General features: G+C 38.5%; 1 protein-coding gene across 4 annotated transcripts; it reads right to left on the minus strand.

Annotated features, from left to right (window-relative positions):
* Positions 1-1,432: 1,432 nt before the first annotated feature.
* On the minus strand, positions 1,433-20,865 carry LOC114142084 (CD209 antigen-like protein E). Of its 4 annotated transcripts, XM_028013150.1 has the most exons (9): positions 9,415-9,499; positions 9,065-9,127; positions 6,862-6,932; positions 5,518-5,634; positions 4,208-4,654; positions 3,632-3,786; positions 3,410-3,525; positions 1,896-2,132; positions 1,433-1,610 (listed from the first exon to the last, which is right to left on the minus strand). In XM_028013150.1, exons 3-8 carry the CDS (start codon positions 6,929-6,931, stop codon positions 1,985-1,987), a joined length of 1,053 nt encoding a protein of 350 aa, XP_027868951.1. In that variant the 5' UTR covers position 6,932; positions 9,065-9,127; positions 9,415-9,499; the 3' UTR covers positions 1,433-1,610; positions 1,896-1,984. The 4 variants fall into 4 exon arrangements, with proteins under 4 accessions (XP_027868951.1, XP_027868950.1, XP_027868952.1 ...); XM_028013149.1 differs by lacking the exon at positions 9,065-9,127 and having other exon boundaries at positions 9,415-9,558; XM_028013151.1 differs by lacking the exons at positions 1,896-2,132; positions 3,410-3,525; positions 3,632-3,786; ... (3 more) ...; positions 9,065-9,127; positions 9,415-9,499 and adding exons at positions 11,672-11,908; positions 13,544-13,659; positions 13,766-13,920; ... (2 more) ...; positions 18,554-18,606; positions 20,736-20,865 and having other exon boundaries at positions 1,435-1,610.
* Between the last annotated feature and the right edge of the window lie 1,026 nt (positions 20,866-21,891).

Genomic DNA, 21,891 nt, shown 5'->3' on the forward strand with positions numbered 1-21,891 from the left:
ATTGATTATTATTTGCTGTGAGGTATTCGTCAACAAACCCAGCTCAAACACAAAGATTACACAATATTGTAGCCATGGTAACACAACTATCAAGATGATTCTTTAAACTTTTACAAAATAAACTTCCTAATTAAATTCCAAATGTACTATATATTTTTATTTTAATTTTTCTTTGAATGCTAAGAAAAATTATGCTTTTTCAGATTACAGAAAAGCGTGGTTGGTTTTCCGTTTGGGACAAATCAGAAATAACTTTATAAAGTGAATGAATGACTCACTCATTCATTCATTCATTCTGGAGTGACAGCCACTAATGAGAAGATCCTACAGGTCACATGTAATGTGGAGTTCCTGACTTGGATCTTTGTGAGACACCAAAACAAAACGTAACAAGTTTCCAGTTTGATTAATCCTGTTAGTCTAAGCTGCATGTGAAATGCAGTTGACAGCCGTTTAACCTGTGCTGTGAATAAAATATTCCATAAACTTCATCTTCAATAAATCTAATATACTACTAATTTATGTCTTTATGTACCTAACTTGTCTACCTGTAGTTTGAAAACTGTTTTGCTTTTTTTTTTTTTTAATAAAGTCTAATATTTTTTTTCCATGAACACCAAAAATAATCAGTTCATCTGTTTCTTTTGCATCCTGCTCTGTCACCTCAGACCTTCAGACTGTACTGAGCCTGGTTCTGGTTCTGCTGGAGGTTTCTTCCTGTTAAAGGGAGCCTTTCCTCTCCACTGTCACCATGTGCATGCTCGGTATGAGCGGTTGCTGGTCGTCTCTGAATGCTAAAAGTCGTTGATGCAATCCGCTGGGTTTCCTTAGGAACCTTTTAAAACACTTTCAATAATTAAGTGAGCTTCCTGCATTGAGAACTTGAATCAACTGAAATGTTTTGTACGACTGAACTGAAATTATTTTTTGTAAAGTGCCTTGAGGTGACATTTGGTCTGAATTGACACTGTGTAAATAAACTGAATTGGATTAGTTGTTAGTTTGTTTTTTAAACTGTGAAGCTTTATTAAACTTATTGCACTTTTCCAGTTTTAACTTATGTGTTTGTATTTTGCATCTAATTTCATGTATTTCTGGTCATTTTAGCTGGTTTAAATGTCCAAACTGTTTAGCGGCTCAGGTTTATGTTTCATTTTAGTTGAATTTAAATGTATTTAACATTTAGCTATGCCACTTCTCTGCCCTTTGGAAAGACTTTGTTACTCTGACGCTGGAAGTTGTTACTCTGTATTTCTGTTTCACATTAAGCCTCGGTTTTCATTTTAATGTTGACATTCTGCATAAAAATGTTTAATTAAAGGATTTTCATAAGTCTTGTTTTCTCTCTCCACTTAGAATAATATAAAATGACCAACAGATAATTAGAGTGATGATGTAATGCCTTGTATACAGAAGTTAATGACACAGCTGATATTCCTGCATGAGTCTTTAAGAGAGCAGATAGACAGAATAAGCCAGGTGGGAGTCACGCTCAGATGAATTTCTTCAGAAATACATTATTTTCTTTCTTCCAGCTCTCTGAGGGATTTTGTCTTGGAATCACCAGAGCTTTCAGTCCTGGAATGGTGACCGTCTGATTCATCCAGAACCTTTAAAACAGAAACATGAACCTCAGAACATTCAATTAAATCACACAGCAGCTCACCAACATCAAACTGATAACTGTCAGCATCTACATATTTTGGCACTATATAAATAAGAAGTATATAAAAAAGAAGCCAGACTAGTATTAAATTAAAGGAGTTGTATGAACTTACAAGATTTTAGCTTTAAATGTCTTTGTTTTCACAATTGCATCTAAAACTGTTGAGAAACTTTCTTATATTTAAGGATAAACACTTAAGTAGAACTAATGTAGCAAATATATTTATTACCAGCAGATTATTAAGGTGATGATGACTTGTATATAGAAATTCACGACAGAGTTGAGCATTTCTGCATGAAACTTTCAGAGGACAGTCGGTCAGTTGGACCTCAGTCGAGCCTTATGCTCACAGATGAATTTGTTCATAAACACATTGTTTTCTTTCTTCCAGCTCTCTGAGGGATTTTGACTTGGAATCACCAGAGCTTTTGGTCCCGGACTGGTGACCGTGTTCTTCGCCCAGAACCTTTAACACAGAAACATGAACTCCAGAACATTAAATAAAATCACACAGCAACTCATTGACATCAAACTGATAACTGCCAGCATCTACATGTTTGTCACTGAAACCAAACTGTTCAACTTAAACAGAAAATTACATTTTTGACAAAACTGAAACTTTCTTAAACATTTTCAAAAAACAAATCTAAAACATGTTAAACACTTAAGTAGAACTAATCTAACAAATATATTTTATCCAAATTCAACATGAAATCCTACTTTCAATGACGCAGTATTAAAATTATTCCTCCCTCTGAACAGATTTCTTCAGATGGGCCTGCGTTTGTAAACCAGGTGTTTTATCTTGATCTCCCCTGATGTAACAATGACGGCCCTCACCCATCCTGTTTGAGGAAGAACACTTCAAATGCCCTGATTACTGACCTCAATGTTTCATTGGTGCTACAATAATGGCCTAGTCCAAGGAAGCCTCCAGAAGGTTCAGGGAAACCCATTACCATTAAGAGAAGCACAAAGGTAGCAAATGCCCTGAATGTTCATAGAATTACAGCTGGAGGAATAAAACCCAACTTTAAAGTTACAGGGACAATGGCTACGCCCCCTGGTGGCAGAAACAGAAAGCCGCCACATTCCCAAGGAGGCAGGTGGTCAAAAACCATCGACTGACTGCAAAAGACCAGCAGCAAGGCTTGGTGGCATCAGCCACAGAGGTTTCAGGTCCCACAGTGAGGACAGACTGAGGACTGAAGGTCTCCATGCCTGAACTCAATCACCTACAGAACCACTGACCCAAAGGCACAAGAAAACCCAGCTGCAGTTTGCTCAGAGCTACATGAGGAAGATAAAGAAGGTTTTGTTTTTCAAAACTGGAACTTGTTGAGTCTGATCAGACGTCTGAAGCTCCTGCTGAAAAGAACAACCTGCCCACTGTGAAGCACGGCAGGGACCCAATGATGCTCTGGGGCAGCTTCCCTTCCTCTGGAAACTTGCAGAGTGTGGAGGTCAAGATGGATTCAATCAGGAATCAGGATATCCTGGGAGAAACTGTCCTGCTGTCTGTGAGGACGCCTGAAGCTTGAGGAAGCCCAGTAAGCTTTGACATCATTGGTTGTCCAAACAGAACAATGAACCCAAACATATCTCACAGTCCACCAAGGTTTGGTTTTAGAAGAAGTCCTGGAGATCCTGGAGTCGTTGTCACTGTTTAGCTCTTCTACAAGCTTCTCAATACATATTTACATTTTGACCTAAATATGTATATTTTTAAATCATAGTTCTTACCCAAGAGTGTTTACACGTCCATCAACCCAGGTCCAGGTGTTGTTAACTTTCTGTAATCCCATCCAGTATCCATGGTGTTCACTATGGTAGTACTTGAGGTGTTTACTGACAAATTTCTGAAAACAGATTTTTAGATACTCACAAACCTTTTTACTTTGAGTTATCAATTTTCCAGAAATGTCCAGATTAGCTTCAGATTTCTAGCGTGGCGTTAGATTTTACCTGCTCCTCCAGATCATTAATAACAACCAAATCTGCTCCTTTTGTCTTACAGAGCGTTCGACTTTCTTCCCAGGTCTTCCAAGGAGCTGGTTTGTCGTAAAACAGGTAGCATTTTTTCTTGAAGAGAATCCAGTCACCTGTGCAGGGCTTACATACTGGATCCATCAGACAAGGGGAAAGATCAGAAAGAAGTGAAACATTAGTAACATAACATCAAAAAGAACAATAAATGTATAAAAGATATCCCTGTGTGTATATTAATAATAATAGTTAATAATGGAAAATGATCAGGTTAAGCTACCATTCTAGTTAGAAGTGGCGTACCACAGGGCTCGCTGCTCGGTTCACTCAAAAACAACTGTATAACTGTATAAACTCTAAACTTGTTGCTACTGAATCAAATTTTCTCCACCCCAGCCAAGGCCCTGGCTCACCTTGTCAGACATCAGCACCGTACCTGTGATTATAATGGCTAGGTATGTTTTGAACAGCTATTTATAACTGAAGATTATAATAATATTCTAAATATAACACAAATAATCCAGAGTTTCAAAGGTAATGTATAAATCTAATTACTTTTGTTGAGGCAGTTGTCTTTAACTGAAAATGTGTCAAACTTCTGGATGAATTCCAGACTCTCCCTCAGCTCTTCTCTCTCTTGGCTCAGCTTGTCTCTCTCTTGGGTCAGCCTTTTAATCTCTTGGATTAATTTATCTCTTGTGTGGCTCAGCTCATCTTTCTCTTTGTACAAGTGGTTCAGCTCATCTCTCTTTTGGCTCAACTCCTCCGTCTCTCGGCTCAGCTGCTCCATCTCTCGGCTCAGCAACGCTCTGTCTCCGTTCACTAGCTGCAGCGTAGTTCTCATGCGGCTCAGCTCCTCCTTCTTTTGAAACAGCTCCTCTCCCACTCGGCTCACTCGGCTCAGCTCCTGGTTCTTTATTATCTTTCTTTGCTCAGTCAGTTTCTTTTTTTCTCTTGTGAGATTACTGATATTTTCCTGCTGCTTGTTAACCTTCATACTCACTATAAAAACACACAAATTAGTCAGAGAGTCAGTGAATCCATCTGTATCAGAGGAGCATCATCATTTTCAGTTTCTCTCTCAGATCGTTTCAGGATATCAGACAGTATTCTCACTGTAGAACCAAAGAACAGTAAACTGATTTAATATTTCATTAACTTGCTTATTTTTGGGGGCTGCATGGCGGTAGAACTGTTGCCTTTCAGCAATAAGGTCCAGGGTTTGAATCCTTGGAGTCTGTATTCATAAAGTTTATCAATGGACATTCTTGTCCAGTGACCAGTAGAAATACACCAACCTGCCCAGCAACCCTCCACTGACAGCTAAGTTTAGACAGTGGATGTTTAATTTTGTAATACTATGTTTTATATAATTTTACATTTATTACAATTTTATTGCTCTTTTATGAATGTGTGGAGCTTTTATGTCGGAAGTCTTCACTTTAATTGGGCTGATTTTCACCAATGTCTTTAAACTCCTCCACTTCAGGCAGAGACTACTGCCAACTCAGAGGGCAAAGTGCAGAGTCATGGCTTCAGACTTAGAGGAGTTTACTGGAACCATGGGCTGAAGAAACTAGCAGAAACACATCGTCTATGAAAAAGATGAGATTCTGAGGTTCACAAGCCAGACATCGTCCTCTCCACAACTTTAGATCTTCCATTAAACTTTAACACCTTTACAGATTTCAAGCTGACCAACATTAAGTTAAATTGATTCTTGGTGACACTTCAGTGTCCCTGACTTTTTATCAACATTCATAACTCTGCCTACTGTTAGACACTTGCATCCTGATGCTTTAAACCTCTAAAAACCTGTCATAAAAGAAGACAATGAAAATATATTGTTCTGAAATTAAACTAACTGTAGATAGCTGTTCCAGCTAGCAGGACACAAAAAACCCCCAAAGCCGCCAAGTACAGACGAGACCGAAGGGGTGATGTTTCTTTTGCTTCTTCCTCTGCTTCTTCTTCTTCTTCACCTGAAAGAAACAATGAACTTAATAAGGTATAGAAATTATAATTCATCAGAGGGCCTGGATGCCTGTAGAGGGGTATGAGTTATTTTCTTAGTGCCAGTTTAACAGGACAGGACAACATGAAAAATCAGCTGTGACTCAGTGGTTTAGGTAAACACAACCAGCTGGGTCAGACCAGACCGGACAGCCGATCTGCCTCTGAGCCGTACAATGGCAGAGAGACGACGACTCCTTCTGGATTGTACTGAACAGTGGCTAGACAATTTATATTGATAATAAGGAGCATCAATGGAGTATCTATTTAGGACACCCACCACTTGGGTAATAACATGGATCCTGCTATGTATCAGTGAGAGAGCAAGAAATATGTATGGGTCTAACACACTGTGTTTGTCTTGTTTGACGTCATTCTAAGGTTCAAGATTAAGATCTGAATGTTTGAACATGAGTTGCACAGTGGCGCGGTTGGTAGCTCTTTTGGCTTGCAGCAAGAGCTGCAACCAGCTGTTGGAGACCAACCATATAGACCAAAGAAGGTCTACTGTTCAATTGGTAGATGGTTTGGCGATTACTAATCTTTAAAAAGCCTGACCTACCAATTCCGATTCTGGACGATACTAATGTTTTTGTCTGAAATGTCGCTAAATATAGCAAGAAAGTCGCTGAGTTGGCAACAGTGTGGTGAGTATTGTTAACTGCAAACGTGCAAAGATGACCTGGTGGGTCGGTCTGTCAGTCAAACCTCTCTCACTGTAGAGCAGAAGAGGACAGTGGCTGATTTTTAAACCGTTTCTGAGATCCATAACATCAGTGGATAAGATCGGCTTCACATGTGAGTATCGGCCGATCATCAATCTCCCAAAATTAAAGAAATCATTGCCAATACTTTCTTGGCCGATAAAATGGTTCACCCCTAGAAACAATATTAATATTAGTCCATACTCCAAATCATATTTACTTTCCTTTATTATGCCACTGCATTGTAGCTACTCCCCTTTTTATGTTATCATGTGAAGGACTTTGAATTGTCTTGTTGGTGAAATGTGCTGTACAAATAACGTTGCCTTGCCGAGAGATTTCTCCAATGATACAAAGAGATTAAGCCTCAAGGTTTACATGTGATGTAAAAAAACACTGCAGCTTCCTACAGAGGAAATAGTCATGTATTACGTACATTTGGGCAGTATTGTTACTTTTTAATACTCATAGAATATATATGGAGTCACTTACTTTCACGAGAATATTTGCGATTGTTACTAGTGACTGCAGGATAGGAGTCATTGTCCCTGCTGTCGTCCATCCTTTAAAAGCAAAATCATAAAGATTCAGATTTTAGAAAATGTCTAACATCTGCTTGAATGATCTCAGCTGTAGCACCAGGCAGGTTCCTCTTCCACTTTTTAAAAGACTTCAGGGTTTGATGCAGCATCAGAACAAAGTCGGTCTTAAATCACCTGAAGAACATTTCCAGGCTTAAGGGATTAATGTTGCAACAAGATCTAGAGAAAGTCATCCATGTATTTATCTTTCATTGTGTTGATTACTGCAACTGTGTCTTCACAGGTCTGACTAAAAAATCTAATCATTCAGACAGATGCAGCTGCGTCACTCTGCCCTGACGGTATGGCATGAGACAGATAACCTGTGAAAGAAATTGATCTCCTCCACCTTCTCTGAGTGCCAACTATGAACAAAAAATCAGAACCAGGAGCCGTGTCTTAGCATTGTCAATCACAACCTTGCGTGGTGTTGCTCATTCCTTTCCCCCACTTGCTTTCTGCTAAGCTGCAGTTAGCAGAGAATTTTGTGAATGCTCAGTATAGTTAGCATGGCCACCAATGAGAGTGGAAAAATGGTAAAGTGTTTATTCACCATTAGCACACTGAGCAGCGAGTACATGAGGTTTATTAACAACACTAGGACCTCCCTCCTGGCGGCTCTGATGGGTTGTTTTTGTTGGGAACAGCCATTTGTTTTCAGACAGCAATTGCAGCTCAGGGAGATTTCACAGAATATCTGTCTCATGACAAACTGTCACAACATGGAGAGTTTTAACAAATATTTACAAAATATATATTTTTAATAAGTTACAAACTGCAGCTTCAAATTAATCCACAGATCTTATGTACCTCAGAAACAGTCTAAACATCAGACTGTCCTAAACACCCACCTGTTTGGAGTTGTCTTTGATTAATAATAACTGGAACATTGATTTGACAAAACGTAATGTTTAATGCTTGTTGTATTTTTGTAATGAATATGTTAAAAAATATATATATTTTTAAAAGTTTCATACTGCAACTTTAAAAGAACTCAGCGTTTCAGCTGTTTTACAGTTTTGTGGAAGTTAGTTCCAGATTAGAGAAGCATTAAAACTGAATTCTGCTTCTCCGTGTTTGGTTCTGGTTCTGAGGATGCAGAGCAAACCGGAACCAGAAGACCTGAGAGGTCTGGAAGGTTGATAAAACACAGCATGTTGAATAGGCTAGGACCACCTGTCAGTGTCTTTGTTACACACTGCAGACGACTGATTTTGGTAGAAAGTATCTGTTATTCAGTGAAAACTGGAATCAGTTTCTTCAGTAACCTTGTGGGTTTACACAAGGTAGACTAAAATGTTAATAAGACTAAAATGTTAATAATTACAGTTTGTACAAACTGAAAATATAATAAAACATGTTAATTAGTATAAACTTAGTTTACACTAATAGAAATAAATCACTATTTTATACGTATAATTATCAAGTCCTTTGAACTAAGATATAACATCTCTTCTAACTATCCTCTAGCCTAAAAATCAAGGACGGGGTAACAGCAAAGCTCCCCAACTTCTACAAAGCTGCTAACGGTTGTTAGCTTTCATACTAACGGCAGTAAACAGTTACGGCCGTACTTCTTATACAAATATGCTTATAACATTATAACATTCCGAGTAACAGCGGTTAGAATATAGGTTAGCGGCAGTTAACAGCGGTTAGAATTTAGGTTAGCGGCAGTTAACAGCGGTAGTTTCCAGCCGGCCTCTGTCGTTCAGGCTGCGCCGATACTCAGAATCCGGGGCTACAATAAGTAACCAACGTTGTTCGTGTTTAACTGCATCCTACAAACACTAGATGGCACTCCAACAACGAAAATGAGACAAAAGGAAGAAAGAAATGGGAACAAAAGAGTCGATGGGTTAAACATATCAGTTGTGACGTCAATAAAGCTTTTAGCAATTATGCCATAAAGGTTTCAAATGGACAAGAGAAGAATTTAATCTCCATGAAAGCGTTCTCGTTGAGAATAACCTTACAATAAGCATATTTAATAAATAAGCTTATTTCAATCTTCATTTATCATTAAGATTTAAGAAAAGCTTAATGATAAATAAATTATATGCTTCTGAGTAAAAATGCGGATTGGTATTCCATTTGTTTTTAAATCTATTTACACTTTGCTTGAAGCTGCAGTCTTGCTTTTCAAACATCCTTCTTTTTACTGAGGCCACCACCAGCTGGAAAAATGTAAGAAAAAAAAGAAAAATATTTTTACATGGATTCAACTCAAATGTTGGCGAAATAAACAAATATTGTAGGATAATGTCACAGTCGAGTTGTCTGTATTTTGGAGAAGCTGAGTTGGCAATCCTTTACTAACGGTAGTTAGCAGTTAGGCTAGCCCGGTAAACAGTTACCTCTAATACACAGAAATATCTCGAAATACAATCGATTTAAGTCAAATAAAAACTGCCCTGTACTAACAAACACTTCTAACAGTGGTACATATTACCACTGGACCCACCTGTGAAGTGAAACCAGCTTCCTCTCTGGTCCCAGATAGCCGAGGACTCCGGGACGGAATCGCCGCCAGGACCGCTGCACTGACCAACGGATCACTCCGCCTCCAAACAGCGGACCGCTGCGCACTCTGGGCGGATGTGCACATCGTAGGCGCTCTTTTCAAGCCGTTCTTCGGCCCCTTATTGTGACATATTGAATCCTTCAGAGTCAGATGGACAAATTATATTTCAAATTTAACCTCAACGGATTAAGACGTTTAATTATCCTTTAATCAATTCAACTGCACAATAACAAAAAATATTTAATGCCAAATTATTATTATTTTAAATTTGAATATTTTTCTTTTGCCAATCTCCCTTTTCTAAAACGGAATCACGGAAAAAACACATTGGTTTCTGACCGACGTGACCGCTGACTGAGCAGACGCTCCAGGATTAACTAAGCCTGACTGTCAGCCTTGTCTGAAGCAGGTTAGCTGCACAGGATAAAGTGTAGTTGTGAAAACCAAATAGAGACTTAATTCAGCAAGGATGCCTGAAATCCCGGCTTAATCCGCTATCCACGTTTTGGGAAAATGCCCTCAGACCTGCAAGATAACAGATTCATTTTGAAGTTTCGCAACAATGAGTTAAATAAAAAATGATCTGCAACCGTTTGAATGAAATCACTGAACTTTGTTTATATTTGAATGTGTTTTATTCAGAGAATAATATATCTTCTTTTATTGAATCCTTTTAATATTTTAAACGCATAAAGAACCGTTCATCATCACCAACACGTCTGTCTCCAGTGGTCATCAGGCGAGAGGCGGGTACGGCCTGGACATGCCGCCAGTCCATCAGAGAGCAACACAGAGACAGACAGGACAAATAACCCACTTACACCTCAGGTGAATTCAGAGAGACCAGTTCACCTAACAGTGATAGGGACTGGGGCAGGAAGCTGGAGTACCCAGAGCGAAACCACACTGCAAGGCTACCATACTACCAACTGTGCCACTCTGCAAGATGCATGCATGTCTGACATTACACCATAAAGACGACTGTTGTGGAAAAAGACAAATTTCCAAGCTCCGTTAAGTGAAAATCACTCAGGTTTATTTAATGCCATGCGCAAGAGATGAGAGCCACAAGATGAGAAACTCATGAACAGGTCAGATTAAAGCTCCTGGTCAGACTCAGAGTCTGACCTGTCAGGCAGTCCAGACATGGGTTTTATACCAAAGATAAGGAATCCTAAACAGTGGAGAGACAGTCTGGTTCCACAGGAGTTGCGGAAAAACAATATGTAACCTTGGCTGTGCAAGACAGACAGGTTCATGAGGTGAGAGTTCATAAAAACTAAGAATGAAGAGATAAAATGACCAGCAGATTATCAGTCATAGTGTTATACCTTTGGTATAGAAATTCATGACAGAGTTGAGTATTCCTTTATCTAACTGACTATAACTTTAAGAGAGTTAGTTGGACCTTACTGGCTTCACGCTCACTGATGTATCTGGTCTTTAGAGACCCCAGCAGCCATTGTACAGAGATAACTTGGACTGAAGTGGGCGGAGCTCCACTTGGGTTGCCAGGTGAGGGATTGGGTTTGGCTCAGGGTTGCTAGGTATAAAATTGTGATGCATCAATTTAGAGGTTTTTGAAACAGATTGTTTCAAAAACGACCTGCGAAACATTTATTCCCAAAAACCTGCTGGGTGTTTTGTTTTATTTTCTTGCTCTTGCATTGTCTCTAGAAACAGGAGACGCCCAAATGGAAAGATGGAAACATGTGAAATTTGAGAATGTGAATTTGCAAAATAGGAAACTTTCAACAAAATCAAGAAAATAATGGACAGCCCTGATCCTCTTCATGACTGGTTGGTCTTGGAAAAACAGTGTCTTCAGTCAGAGGCTTCTTCAAATTTGCTGTAATACAGACAGCTATAAAACCTTTCCTGCCAACAGCCATCACTATCTACAATAACTATTTGAAGAATTTGAATTAATATGAGTTACAACAACGATTAATTTCCCGTTCGGATCAATAAAAGTATTTTTGTATTTTGAATTAAGTACATAACTACATGATGTGTGTTTGCTCTGTCAGGCAGTCCACACATGGGTTTATACCAAAGATAAGGAATCCTGAACAATGGAGAGACAGTCTGGTTCCTGAGCAGCTGCAGAAAAACAGCATCTAAACCTGCCTGTGCAAACCAGACAGGTTCATTAGGTGAGAGTTCATAAACACTAAGAGTGAAGAGACAAAACGACCAGCAGATTATTAAGGTGATGATGACTTGTATATAGAAATTCACGACAGAGTTGAGCATTCCTGCATGAAACTTTCAGAGGACAGTCGGTCAGTTGGACCTCAGTCGAGCCTTATGCTCACAGATGAATTTGTTCATAAACACATTGTTTTCTTTCTTCCAGCTCTCTGAGGGATTTTGACTTGGAATCACCAGAGCTTTTGGTCCCGGACTGGTGACCGTGTTCTTCGCCCAGAACCTTTAACACAGAAACATGAACTCCAGAACATTAAATAAAATCACACAGCAACTCATTGACATCAAACTGATAACTGCCAGCATCTACATGTTTGTACGGTGGCCGACAGGTGCAAATGCGCAGCAAAAGAGAAAACATGCAAACAAACAAAAAACACGCGCACAAATAAAATGCAGCAAACAAAAAGTGAGACGCAAACAAAAAAGAAGACACCCCCGAATGAAATGCAGCAAACAAAAAGAGAGACGCAAACAAAAAAGAAGACACCCCCGAATGAAATGCAGCAAACAAAAAGAGAGACGCAAACAAAAAAGAAGACACCCCCGAATGAAATGCAGCAAACAAAAAGTGTTGAAAACGGAAGTGCTCCAGACCACTAGGGGGAGTCAAAGAAAATAGTATTCATTTCTATGGGACCAGATGCAAGATTCAGAGAAAGAAATTTGAAAGAAAGTAAAGGTACGTATTACTATATTTCTTTTCAGATACGCCGTCTTTTATAATATTATAGAATAACAGAATAATTTATGGGTAGCGTGATAGACTTTGTGTCAGTCATACCGTTCTGGGCTCGGTCTCGACTCTTTGACTCCCCCTAGTGGTCTGGAGCACTTCCGTTTTCAACACTTTTTGTTTGCTGCATTTCATTCGGGGGTGTCTTCTTTTTTGTTTGCGTCTCTCTTTTTGTTTGCTGCATTTTATTCGCTTTTTGCTTGCCGCATTTAATTTGTGCGCGTGTTTTTTGTTTGTTTGCATGTTTTCTCTTTTGCTGCGCATTTGCACCTGTCGGCCACCGTATGTTTGTCACTGAAACCAAACTGTTCAACTTAAACAGAAAATTACATTTTTGACAAAACTGAAACTTTCTTAAACATTTTCAAAAAACAAATCTAAAACATGTTAAACACTTAAGTAGAACTAATCTAACAAATATATTTTATCCAAATTCAACATGAAATCCTACTTTCAATGACGCAGTATTAAAATTATTCCTCCCTCTGAACAGATTTCTTCAGATGGGCCTGCGTTTGTAAACCAGGTGTTTTATCTTGATCTCCCCTGATGTAACAATGACGGCCCTCACCCATCCTGTTTGAGGAAGAACACTTCAAATGCCCTGATTACTGACCTCAATGTTTCATTGGTGCTACAATAATGGCCTAGTCCAAGGAAGCCTCCAGAAGGTTCAGAGAAACCCATTACCATTAAGAGAAGCACAAAGGTAGCAAATGCCCTGAATGTTCATAGAATTACAGCTGGAGGAATAAAACCCAATTTAAAGTTACAGGGACAATGGCTACGCCCCCTGGTGGCAGAAACAGAAAGCCGCCACATTCCCAAGGAGGCAGGTGGTCAAAAACCATCGACTGACTGCAAAAGACCAGCAGCAAGGCTTGGTGGCATCAGCCACAGAGGTTTCAGGTCCCACAGTGAGGACAGACTGAGGACTGAAGGTCTCCATGCCTGAACTCAATCACCTACAGAACCACTGACCCAAAGGCACAAGAAAACCCAGCTGCAGTTTGCTCAGAGCTACATGAGGAAGATAAAGACGTTCTTGTTTTTCAAAATATACATATACATAAATATACATATTTGACCTAAATATGTATATTTTTAAATAATAGTTCTTACCCTAGAGTGTCTTTTTGTCCATCAACCCAGGTCCAGGTGTTGTTAACTTTCTGTAATCCCATCCAGTATCCATGGTGTTCACTATGGTAGTACTTGAGGTGTTTACTGACAAATTTCTGAAAACAGATTTTTAGATACTCATAAACCTTTTTACTTTGAGTTATCAATTTTCCAGAAATGTCCAGATTAGCTTCAGATTTCTAGCGTGGCGTTAGATTTTACCTGCTCCTCCAGATCATTAATAACAACCAAATCTGCTCCTTTTGTCTTACAGAGCGTTCGACTTTCTTCCCAGGTCTTCCAAGGAGCTGGTTTGTCGTAAAACAGGTAGCATTTTTTCTTGAAGAGAATCCAGTCACCTGTGCAGGGCTTACATACTGGATCCATCAGACAAGGGGAAAGATCAGAAAGAAGTGAAACATTAGTAACATAACATCAAAAAGAACAATAAATGTATAAAAGATATCCCTGTGTGTATTTACTGTTTCTATAGTCAAAATATCTTAAGCAAAGATTTCTAAGGTAGAGTGCAGATCAATAATGGAAAATGATCAGGTTAAGCTACCATTCTAGTTAGAAGTGGCGTACCACAGGGCTCGCTGCTCGGTTCACTCAAAAACAACTGTATAACTGTATAAACTCTAAACTTGTTGCTACTGAATCAAATTTTCTCCACCCCAGCCAAGGCCCTGGCTCACCTTGTCAGACATCAGCACCGTACCTGTGATTATAATGGCTAGGTATGTTTTGAACAGCTATTTATAACTGAAGATTATGACAACACTTAAAAAAATGAAATAAATAATCCATAATCAAAGGTAATGTATAAATCTAATCACTTTTGTTGAGGCAGTTGTCTTTAACTGAAAATGTGTCAAACTTCTGGATGAATTCCAGACTCTCCCTCAGCTCTTCTCTCTCTTGGCTCAGCTTATTAATCTGTTGGGTCAGCTCATCTCTCTCTAGATTCAGCTTATGTTTCTCCTGGCTCAGCTCATCTTTCACTTGGCTCACTTTGGTACGCTCCGCTCTCAGTTGGAAAATGTTTTGCTCTCTCTTGAGCAAAACATTTTCCTTTTCTGCACTCAGATGTCCTATGTCTTCCATCGCCCGACTCATCTCAGCTCTCACTCGGTCCAGCTCCTCTTTATTTCTGAACATCTCCTCTCCCTCTTGGCTCATTTGGTCCAACCTGCGGAACTTAATCATCTTTTTTTCCTTAATCAGTTTCTTCTTTTCTGTTGTAAGGTAATTGATACTGTCCTGTTGCACTGTCATCGTTATGCCCACTATACAAACACACAAATTAGTCAGAGAGTCAGTGAATTTATCTGTATCAGAGGAGCATCATCATTTTCAGTTTCTCTCTCAGATCTTTTCAGGATATCAGACAGTATTCTCACTTTAGAACCACAGAACAGTAAACTGATTCAATATTTCATTAACATGCTTATTTTGGGGGCTGCATGGTGCTACCACTGTTACCTTGCAGCAATAAGGTCCAGGGTTTGAATCCTTGGAGTCTGTATGCATAAAGTTTGCATATCCTCAGATATTCTCTGGGTACTCCAGCTTCCTCTCAGAGACCAAACTCATGACTATCAGGCTAATTGGTCTCTCTAAACTGCCCTCAGGTATGAGTGTGTGCATGATACTTTGCCCTGATGGTATCCGTGTTGCTGTGTGATGGACTGGTGGCTTATGAAAGGTGTAGCCCACAGGTGTCAAACTCCAGTCCTCGAGGGCCGCTGACCTGCAGTTTTTAGATGTACCACAGGTAAAAAACACTGGAATGAAATGGCTTCATCACCTCCTCCTTGTGTAGATGAGTTCTCCAGAGCTTTAATGACCTAATTATTCTATTCAGGTGGTGCAGCAGAGGCAGATCTAAAAGTTGCAGGACAGCGGCCCTTGAGGACTGGAGTTTGACACCCCTGGGTAGCCTGTCTGTTGCACAGTGACCACTAGAAGTAGAACCTGCCCAACAAGCCTGCATTGACAACCAGTGAATGGATGGATGTTTAATGTGCTAATATTGTGTGCTATACAATTTTATTGCTAATTATACTATTTTATACATGTGTGGAGCTTTTATGTCGGAAGTCTTCACTTTAAATGCTGAAAAAACAAGCTAAATGCTGAAATGTAACTCACTGTAGATGATTGCTCCAGCTGCCAGGACAACAAAAATCCCCAAACACGCCAAGAACAGACGAGACTGAAAGGGTGATGGCAGTTCATCTTCTTCTTTTTCACCTGACAAACAGTGAAACTGTGGTTGAATCAAACACTTTTAAGCTGAGCTCCAGCCAACACAGAAAAAAGCTACAGCTGTGTTTTGTCTTTTCCACTGAGGATACTCTTAATATGCGGCTTCCTTGTTTTTTAACCCCAACGCGCTCCTAGTGCAATGCTCAGGAGGAGCGCTGATGTCACGGTCGGACAGGGGGGAAGCAGGGGGTTTTTCCTTTCAGATAGTCCATTTCCGAAAACACACACAAAAAAACCTTGTCATAAAAACGCACACGGGGTCAGTGTGACCCAGCCAGACCGCGCACAGAGTTAAAAACTTAACAGGGTTGACTTACTGGAGTAATTTCTCTCCAAAAATGTACTTTTAGGAGTAGTTTTGCTATACTGTACTTTTTACTTTTACTTGGGCAACTTTATTAAATATTGCTACTTGAGTAGAATTTTTGAATCCTCACTGTGAGTAACTTCACTGAATAAAGCATAATAATATTTTAACCAAAACTTCACCAGACACAGACACAAACCTGCAGTTTTTGTTCAAGTTTCATAAGTTTCATGTTTTTGCCGCTGCCATCAGGCAAGCGGTTCAGGAATATACGGACTACAACAAACAGACTGAGAAACTGTTTCTTCCCCACAGCCGTCAGAGCCATTACTCCCTGCCGCCCCCCCCTCCCACACATATCATAACCTCGCAGTCACACATACATATCCCCCACCCCCTCACAGCCATATTGTTCTGCACTTTGCACTGTCACATTATCTGTACTTTGCCATAATTGGACCTGCTGCTACTTCTTTGGTGTGGTTGAGGGCCTTTAGTTAATTTAGTTGTATATATTGTTATTATTATTATTGTGTTTGTTTATTTTATTTATTGTATATATTTGACTTTTTGCACGGGAGTTGCAATAGAAATTTTGTTGAATCCTGTTCAATGACAATAAATGCAATCTAATCTAATCTAATCTAATAAGTTTTATTTTGAAACAAATTGATTTGGATTTTTTTTCCCTTTGTCTAATTTTATTTGGTGACTATATGAATTATTTTCATTCTGATCTTTAAAATAAGAATATTTCTACATAACTACATTTTGGTCAGTCTGATGATGTAATTCTTAAATATTAAATGATTGATAATTTGATCAGTTTCTCAGTACTTGAGTAGATTTTTTTTTTTTTTTACCAAATACTTTTTCACTCTTACTTGAGCAATTTCTTAGATGGCTACTTTTTACATTTACTTGCGTAAAAATATATCGGAAAATATGTTGAAATAGTGCTTTTCTGGGGTGCTGTGGTGGCGCAGGGGCAAAGCATGACCCACGTTGAGGCCTTAGTCCTTGTAGCGGTGGTCGTAGGTTCGATTCCCGGCCTGGCAACATTTGCCGCATGTCTTCCCCCTCTCTGATTACCCTGTTTCCTGTCAAACTACTTTCAAATAAAGGCCAACAAAACCTTAAAAAAAAAAAATCGTGCTTTTCTTACTTGAGTGCAGTTTTTGAATATTTTGCTCACGTCTGGGTCTAAATATGTTGGATGACAACGACGATGCTGTGATCTTTTGTCCAGACAGCGCTGGTCTGCAGCAACTGTTCAGGGTTTGCTCTCAGCATGGATTGGTTTATGATATTAAATATAATGCAAGAAAGAGTGACATCATGACTGTCAAGAGCAAAAAGGACACTAAATTATCTTTTCCTGACTTCACTCTGTCTGGCAGCAGTCAAGTCAAGTCAGTGATGAGGAACATTTGGGACGTTTCATCACCACTGACCTGGTCAACAGACTCTGTAAACACAATCATTCACACTTTGACCAACTCTGAAAGCTCAGCGAGGCTCTTCTCTTCTCTGTGGAATCACTGGCGCCTTAGTTTATATGGTAATGGCTGATCATTTTATTGTTATTGTGCCCTTTTGTTGTTCTGCCTGTTTTTGTTTATTATGGACCATATATGCATCAGATTAAAAAGGTTTGATTGATTGACTAATTAAATAACTCCATCTCTTAAGACCACCGGAGGGAAAAAGTTGCATTTCAGTGATAAATGTTCTTTGCAATTTTATGTTTATAGATATTATTTGAAAATATAATTATTATTAAAAAATAAAACGTTTAAAGTAAACTTAAATTCAGCTTTATTAAAAATATTAAAACATTTACAATTGTGTTTTAACAGTTACGGTAATTTGTTGTTTAAAAGTATTTTTTCAGTAGGACTGAATGAAATTTGATCTACAACAAAAAAACTATTTCTAAATACTAGAAGAAAATGTAAAATAACATTATTGAGATAATTCGACTGAAAAAGTTTGTTGAATTTACTTGATAAAATTGTTATGAAAATAACCCTTTTAAAATCGCACTTAAGATTTGTAGGAAATTATGAGGCAATCGGTTTGTTTTACAATTTAACACCATAATTACTGTTTGGTCAGCAAAAGCTGTTTACATGTCTACTGTATTGTTTAATGTTTCTGGTAATCACAACTGGCGTTTTTTTGTTGTAAAAACAACGGATCTTTTTCAGTATCCTGCATTTTTATGTTTCCACCATGTAAAGAACTTTGAATTGTTGATGAAATGGGCTATAAAAATAAACTTGCCTTGCCAAGAGATTTCTCCGATGATGCAAAGAGATGAAGTGATGTAAAAAAAATCCCACTATAACTTATAACTAATTAAGAGCATTTGGATAATACTGTTACCTTTCAATCCTCATAAAATATATAACATATATTGAGTCACTTACCATTTGTGCTACCCAGTGTAGGATCGGAGTCATCATCCTTGCTGCTCCCCATCCTTTACAGAGAAAATAATAAAGATTAGAAAATGTCCAACGTCTCCTTGCCTGTTCTGAGCTGTAGCTCAGTGGAAAGCAGGCGGGTTCCTCTCCCACCTTTTAAAAGACAACATCAGGGTTTGATGAAGCATCAGAGCATAAAGACAGTTATAAAGTTGGTCTTCTATCACCTGAAGAACATTTCCAGGATTAAAACACTAAAGTCCCAGTAAGATTTTTCTTATTATGAACTATTTAACTGTGTTAAAAGTTCTTCATTTAAGGTGGGCAGTATTAATAATGATGAAGATATGAAAGTTTCAGCTCAAGAAATTTATAATGCAGTCGTGAGCGTAAAGAACAATGAGGCTGGTGGAATGGATGAGGTGTTAAGATTCTCAAGCAGAAAACTCTTTCCTTTGTCTGCCTTGTGTTTTTCTGGTTTTTTAGTCCATGGCATTTTGCCTGCTTCACATTTAGCTGTTATATTAGAGACTATTATGAAAGACAAAGGTGGCAAAGTAAATGATCAGCCCGTAGCTTTAGCCAGTGTGCTGTCCAGGAAAACATTATATTGATAAGATAGAACATTTTCTCCTTACTTCTGATAATCAGTTTGGCTTTAAATCAAACCATGGCACAGATCTGTATATTTTAGCTTTGAGAGAGATCTTATATTTGTATAATTGACCCAATTTCACAATGTTTATGTTCTACTGATGTCTCAAACTGGAATGCTTTTGACCATGTCAATCATGAAAAGTTATTTTATAAGCGATACAACAGAGGGGTTCCCATATCGACATGTCCTTTTAAAATAAGGAACAGGGTTACACAGGATGGAAGCATTCTGTGTCCTCTGCTTTTTAAAATATACAGGGATGATTAATCAAACTGGCTACAAAATTGTGGGAGAGGGTGTGCTGAATGTAGGTGGGATCATAATTAACCAGTTCATGTATACAGATGACATGGTTATTTTTAGTCCTTGTGTTGCTGGTCTTCAACAATTATTAAAAACCTGCTCGCAATATGGTCAGGATTATGGCAGTGTTTCATTCACACTGCAGCCCGAACTGACCCAAATCCTATTTTTATTTATTTATTTTATTGTTTTACTTAATGCAACTTGTATCTGATTTTTTATGACAGTCTGAACAGCACAGATCCGATTTGTACAAATGCAACCCAGGAATCTTGGATATTTGGTTCTGAAGACAATTTGTATCTGAGCTTTTCAGACGTCATTGATGCTCGACAAACGTCACTATTCTGCGCCCTGATAAACCCAAGCGGGAAGAAAAACATCCACCATGGCGGATGATAATGAGGATTAAGTTGTTAATGTGCTGGCTCCGGTTGGACAACAACTTCAAAATTGTAAGGTAGGCTCCACCATTAGCATCTATTTTTACTTCCGCAAACACTGAGCACGCTCTTTACGTGTGACGTTACTGCGCACTCTACTGCGCATGCGGGACATTTTAAGATCGTTTGCTACTGGTACTGGTTTGCAGTTCACACACGGGAAATCACAGTCGCATTTATTGGGAATTATGAACGACCATGCAAAAAAAAAGGAGTTTTTACAATAAATCAGAATTGAGCATTAAAGCCTGCAGTGTGAACTCAGCCATTATGTTCAACGTACTGAAAAGTAATACAATTATGAAGATCAGAAGCTGGTACTTCCTGACTTCTCTGTCACTGTTCAGCTTGGGATGAGCGTCTTCCAACTAACTCACGTCTGTCTTTGTGAGTTTTCGCTTCTGATTAGGTGGTGGACTGTCGAGCGGACATTTAAAAAACGCGCGGATGTAGAAAGCGTCACGGTGTGTAGTGTCTGTCGCTAGGCAACCAGGACAGCAGCTCCTGCTGGCAGCGCCGTTACGCAGCGGACGGATAAATAGGACAGGTGGTAATCCTAAATGTAGCTAAAATGTCAGGTTAATAAGAAATATTGTACAACGATGTCACAATTGTCCTGTATTTTGGCAAACCCTACATTAGTAATTAGCATTTAGGCTAGCGGCGGCAAACAGTAACTTCTAAATATCTCAAAATGCAATCGATGTCAATAAAACACTGCCCTGAACTTACAAACACTTCTAACAACGGCGCATATCTGTTACTTCTATACTTAACTTACCTGTGAAAAGAGATAACTTCGGGATGGATTCGGCCTCAAGCCGGGCAGGTCCGCTGAACTGACCAACGTCTCTATCTAACGACGGACTCGCTGCGCTCTCGGCGGATGTGCACATCGTACGCGATGTTTTCAAAGCGTTCTTCGGTTACGGCCGTAGCCCTACGTCACCAGAGACTGTAAATAAATTGTTAAAACAGTTAACAGAGTTGGGTGGGTAACTAGTTACATGTACTTGAGTAGCTTTTTGTAAAAAAAAAAAAAAAAAACCCAAACAAAAAAAATACTTTTAGGAGTATTTTAGCTGCGTTGTACTTTTTACTTTTACTTGAGTAAAATGTATTACTCTGGAGTAAAATATTTGGATTCTCTATAGTGGATATACCCACTGTGAATGAAGAAGAAGCTTGTTCCACCGGACAAAGACACACACCTGCAGTTTTTGTTAAAATTTCTCAAGTTCTGTATTTAAAAAAAGATTTGAAAAAATGTTTTGTTTGTCTGATTTTGTTATTCATATAAATTATTTTTATTTTGCTCTTTAAAATACAAATACTTCCACATAACTTTAAGTTTTGGTCTGTCTGATGTTGTCAATTTTAAATATTAGATAATTTAAGTTTTCATCAGTAAAATAGCCTTTTTACTAAATACGTTTTACTCTTATTTGAGTAACTCAATGGATGACTACTTTTTACGTTAACTTGAGTTAGCAAATTTACTGTTGAGCAGTAATTTTTCAAAGATGTAGCTACATATGCAGCATTTATAATCTTAGGGTTGAAACCTAAAATGAACAGCAAAGCAGGAGCGTCAGACTCACAACATGGAGGCCAAATACTGTCATTACCACAAAAACATAACCAGTTATTTATATTGAGTTATTTCTATTTTTTATTCATGTAAAAAAAATCTTAAGTTGTAAGACACATTTTGATTTTTGCTTCTGTTTTTGCTCTGTAACTCCAGTGGCACAAACTAAAAAACAGTTAATGCTCAGCTAGGTGTGTGACAGTAACAAAGTTTGCTGGATGATAAATTGTCCCAGAAGTTAATGCAGTAAACAATAATATTGATGTTTTGAGACCATAAAAATGCAAGAACACTTTCTCAAGGATCCATAAACTTTAAATTATAATGAACATTTAACACTGAAACT

The sequence above is a fragment of the Xiphophorus couchianus genome, chromosome 3 (genome assembly GCF_001444195.1).
Source record: "Xiphophorus couchianus chromosome 3, X_couchianus-1.0, whole genome shotgun sequence".
Lineage (NCBI taxonomy): Eukaryota > Metazoa > Chordata > Actinopteri > Cyprinodontiformes > Poeciliidae > Xiphophorus > Xiphophorus couchianus.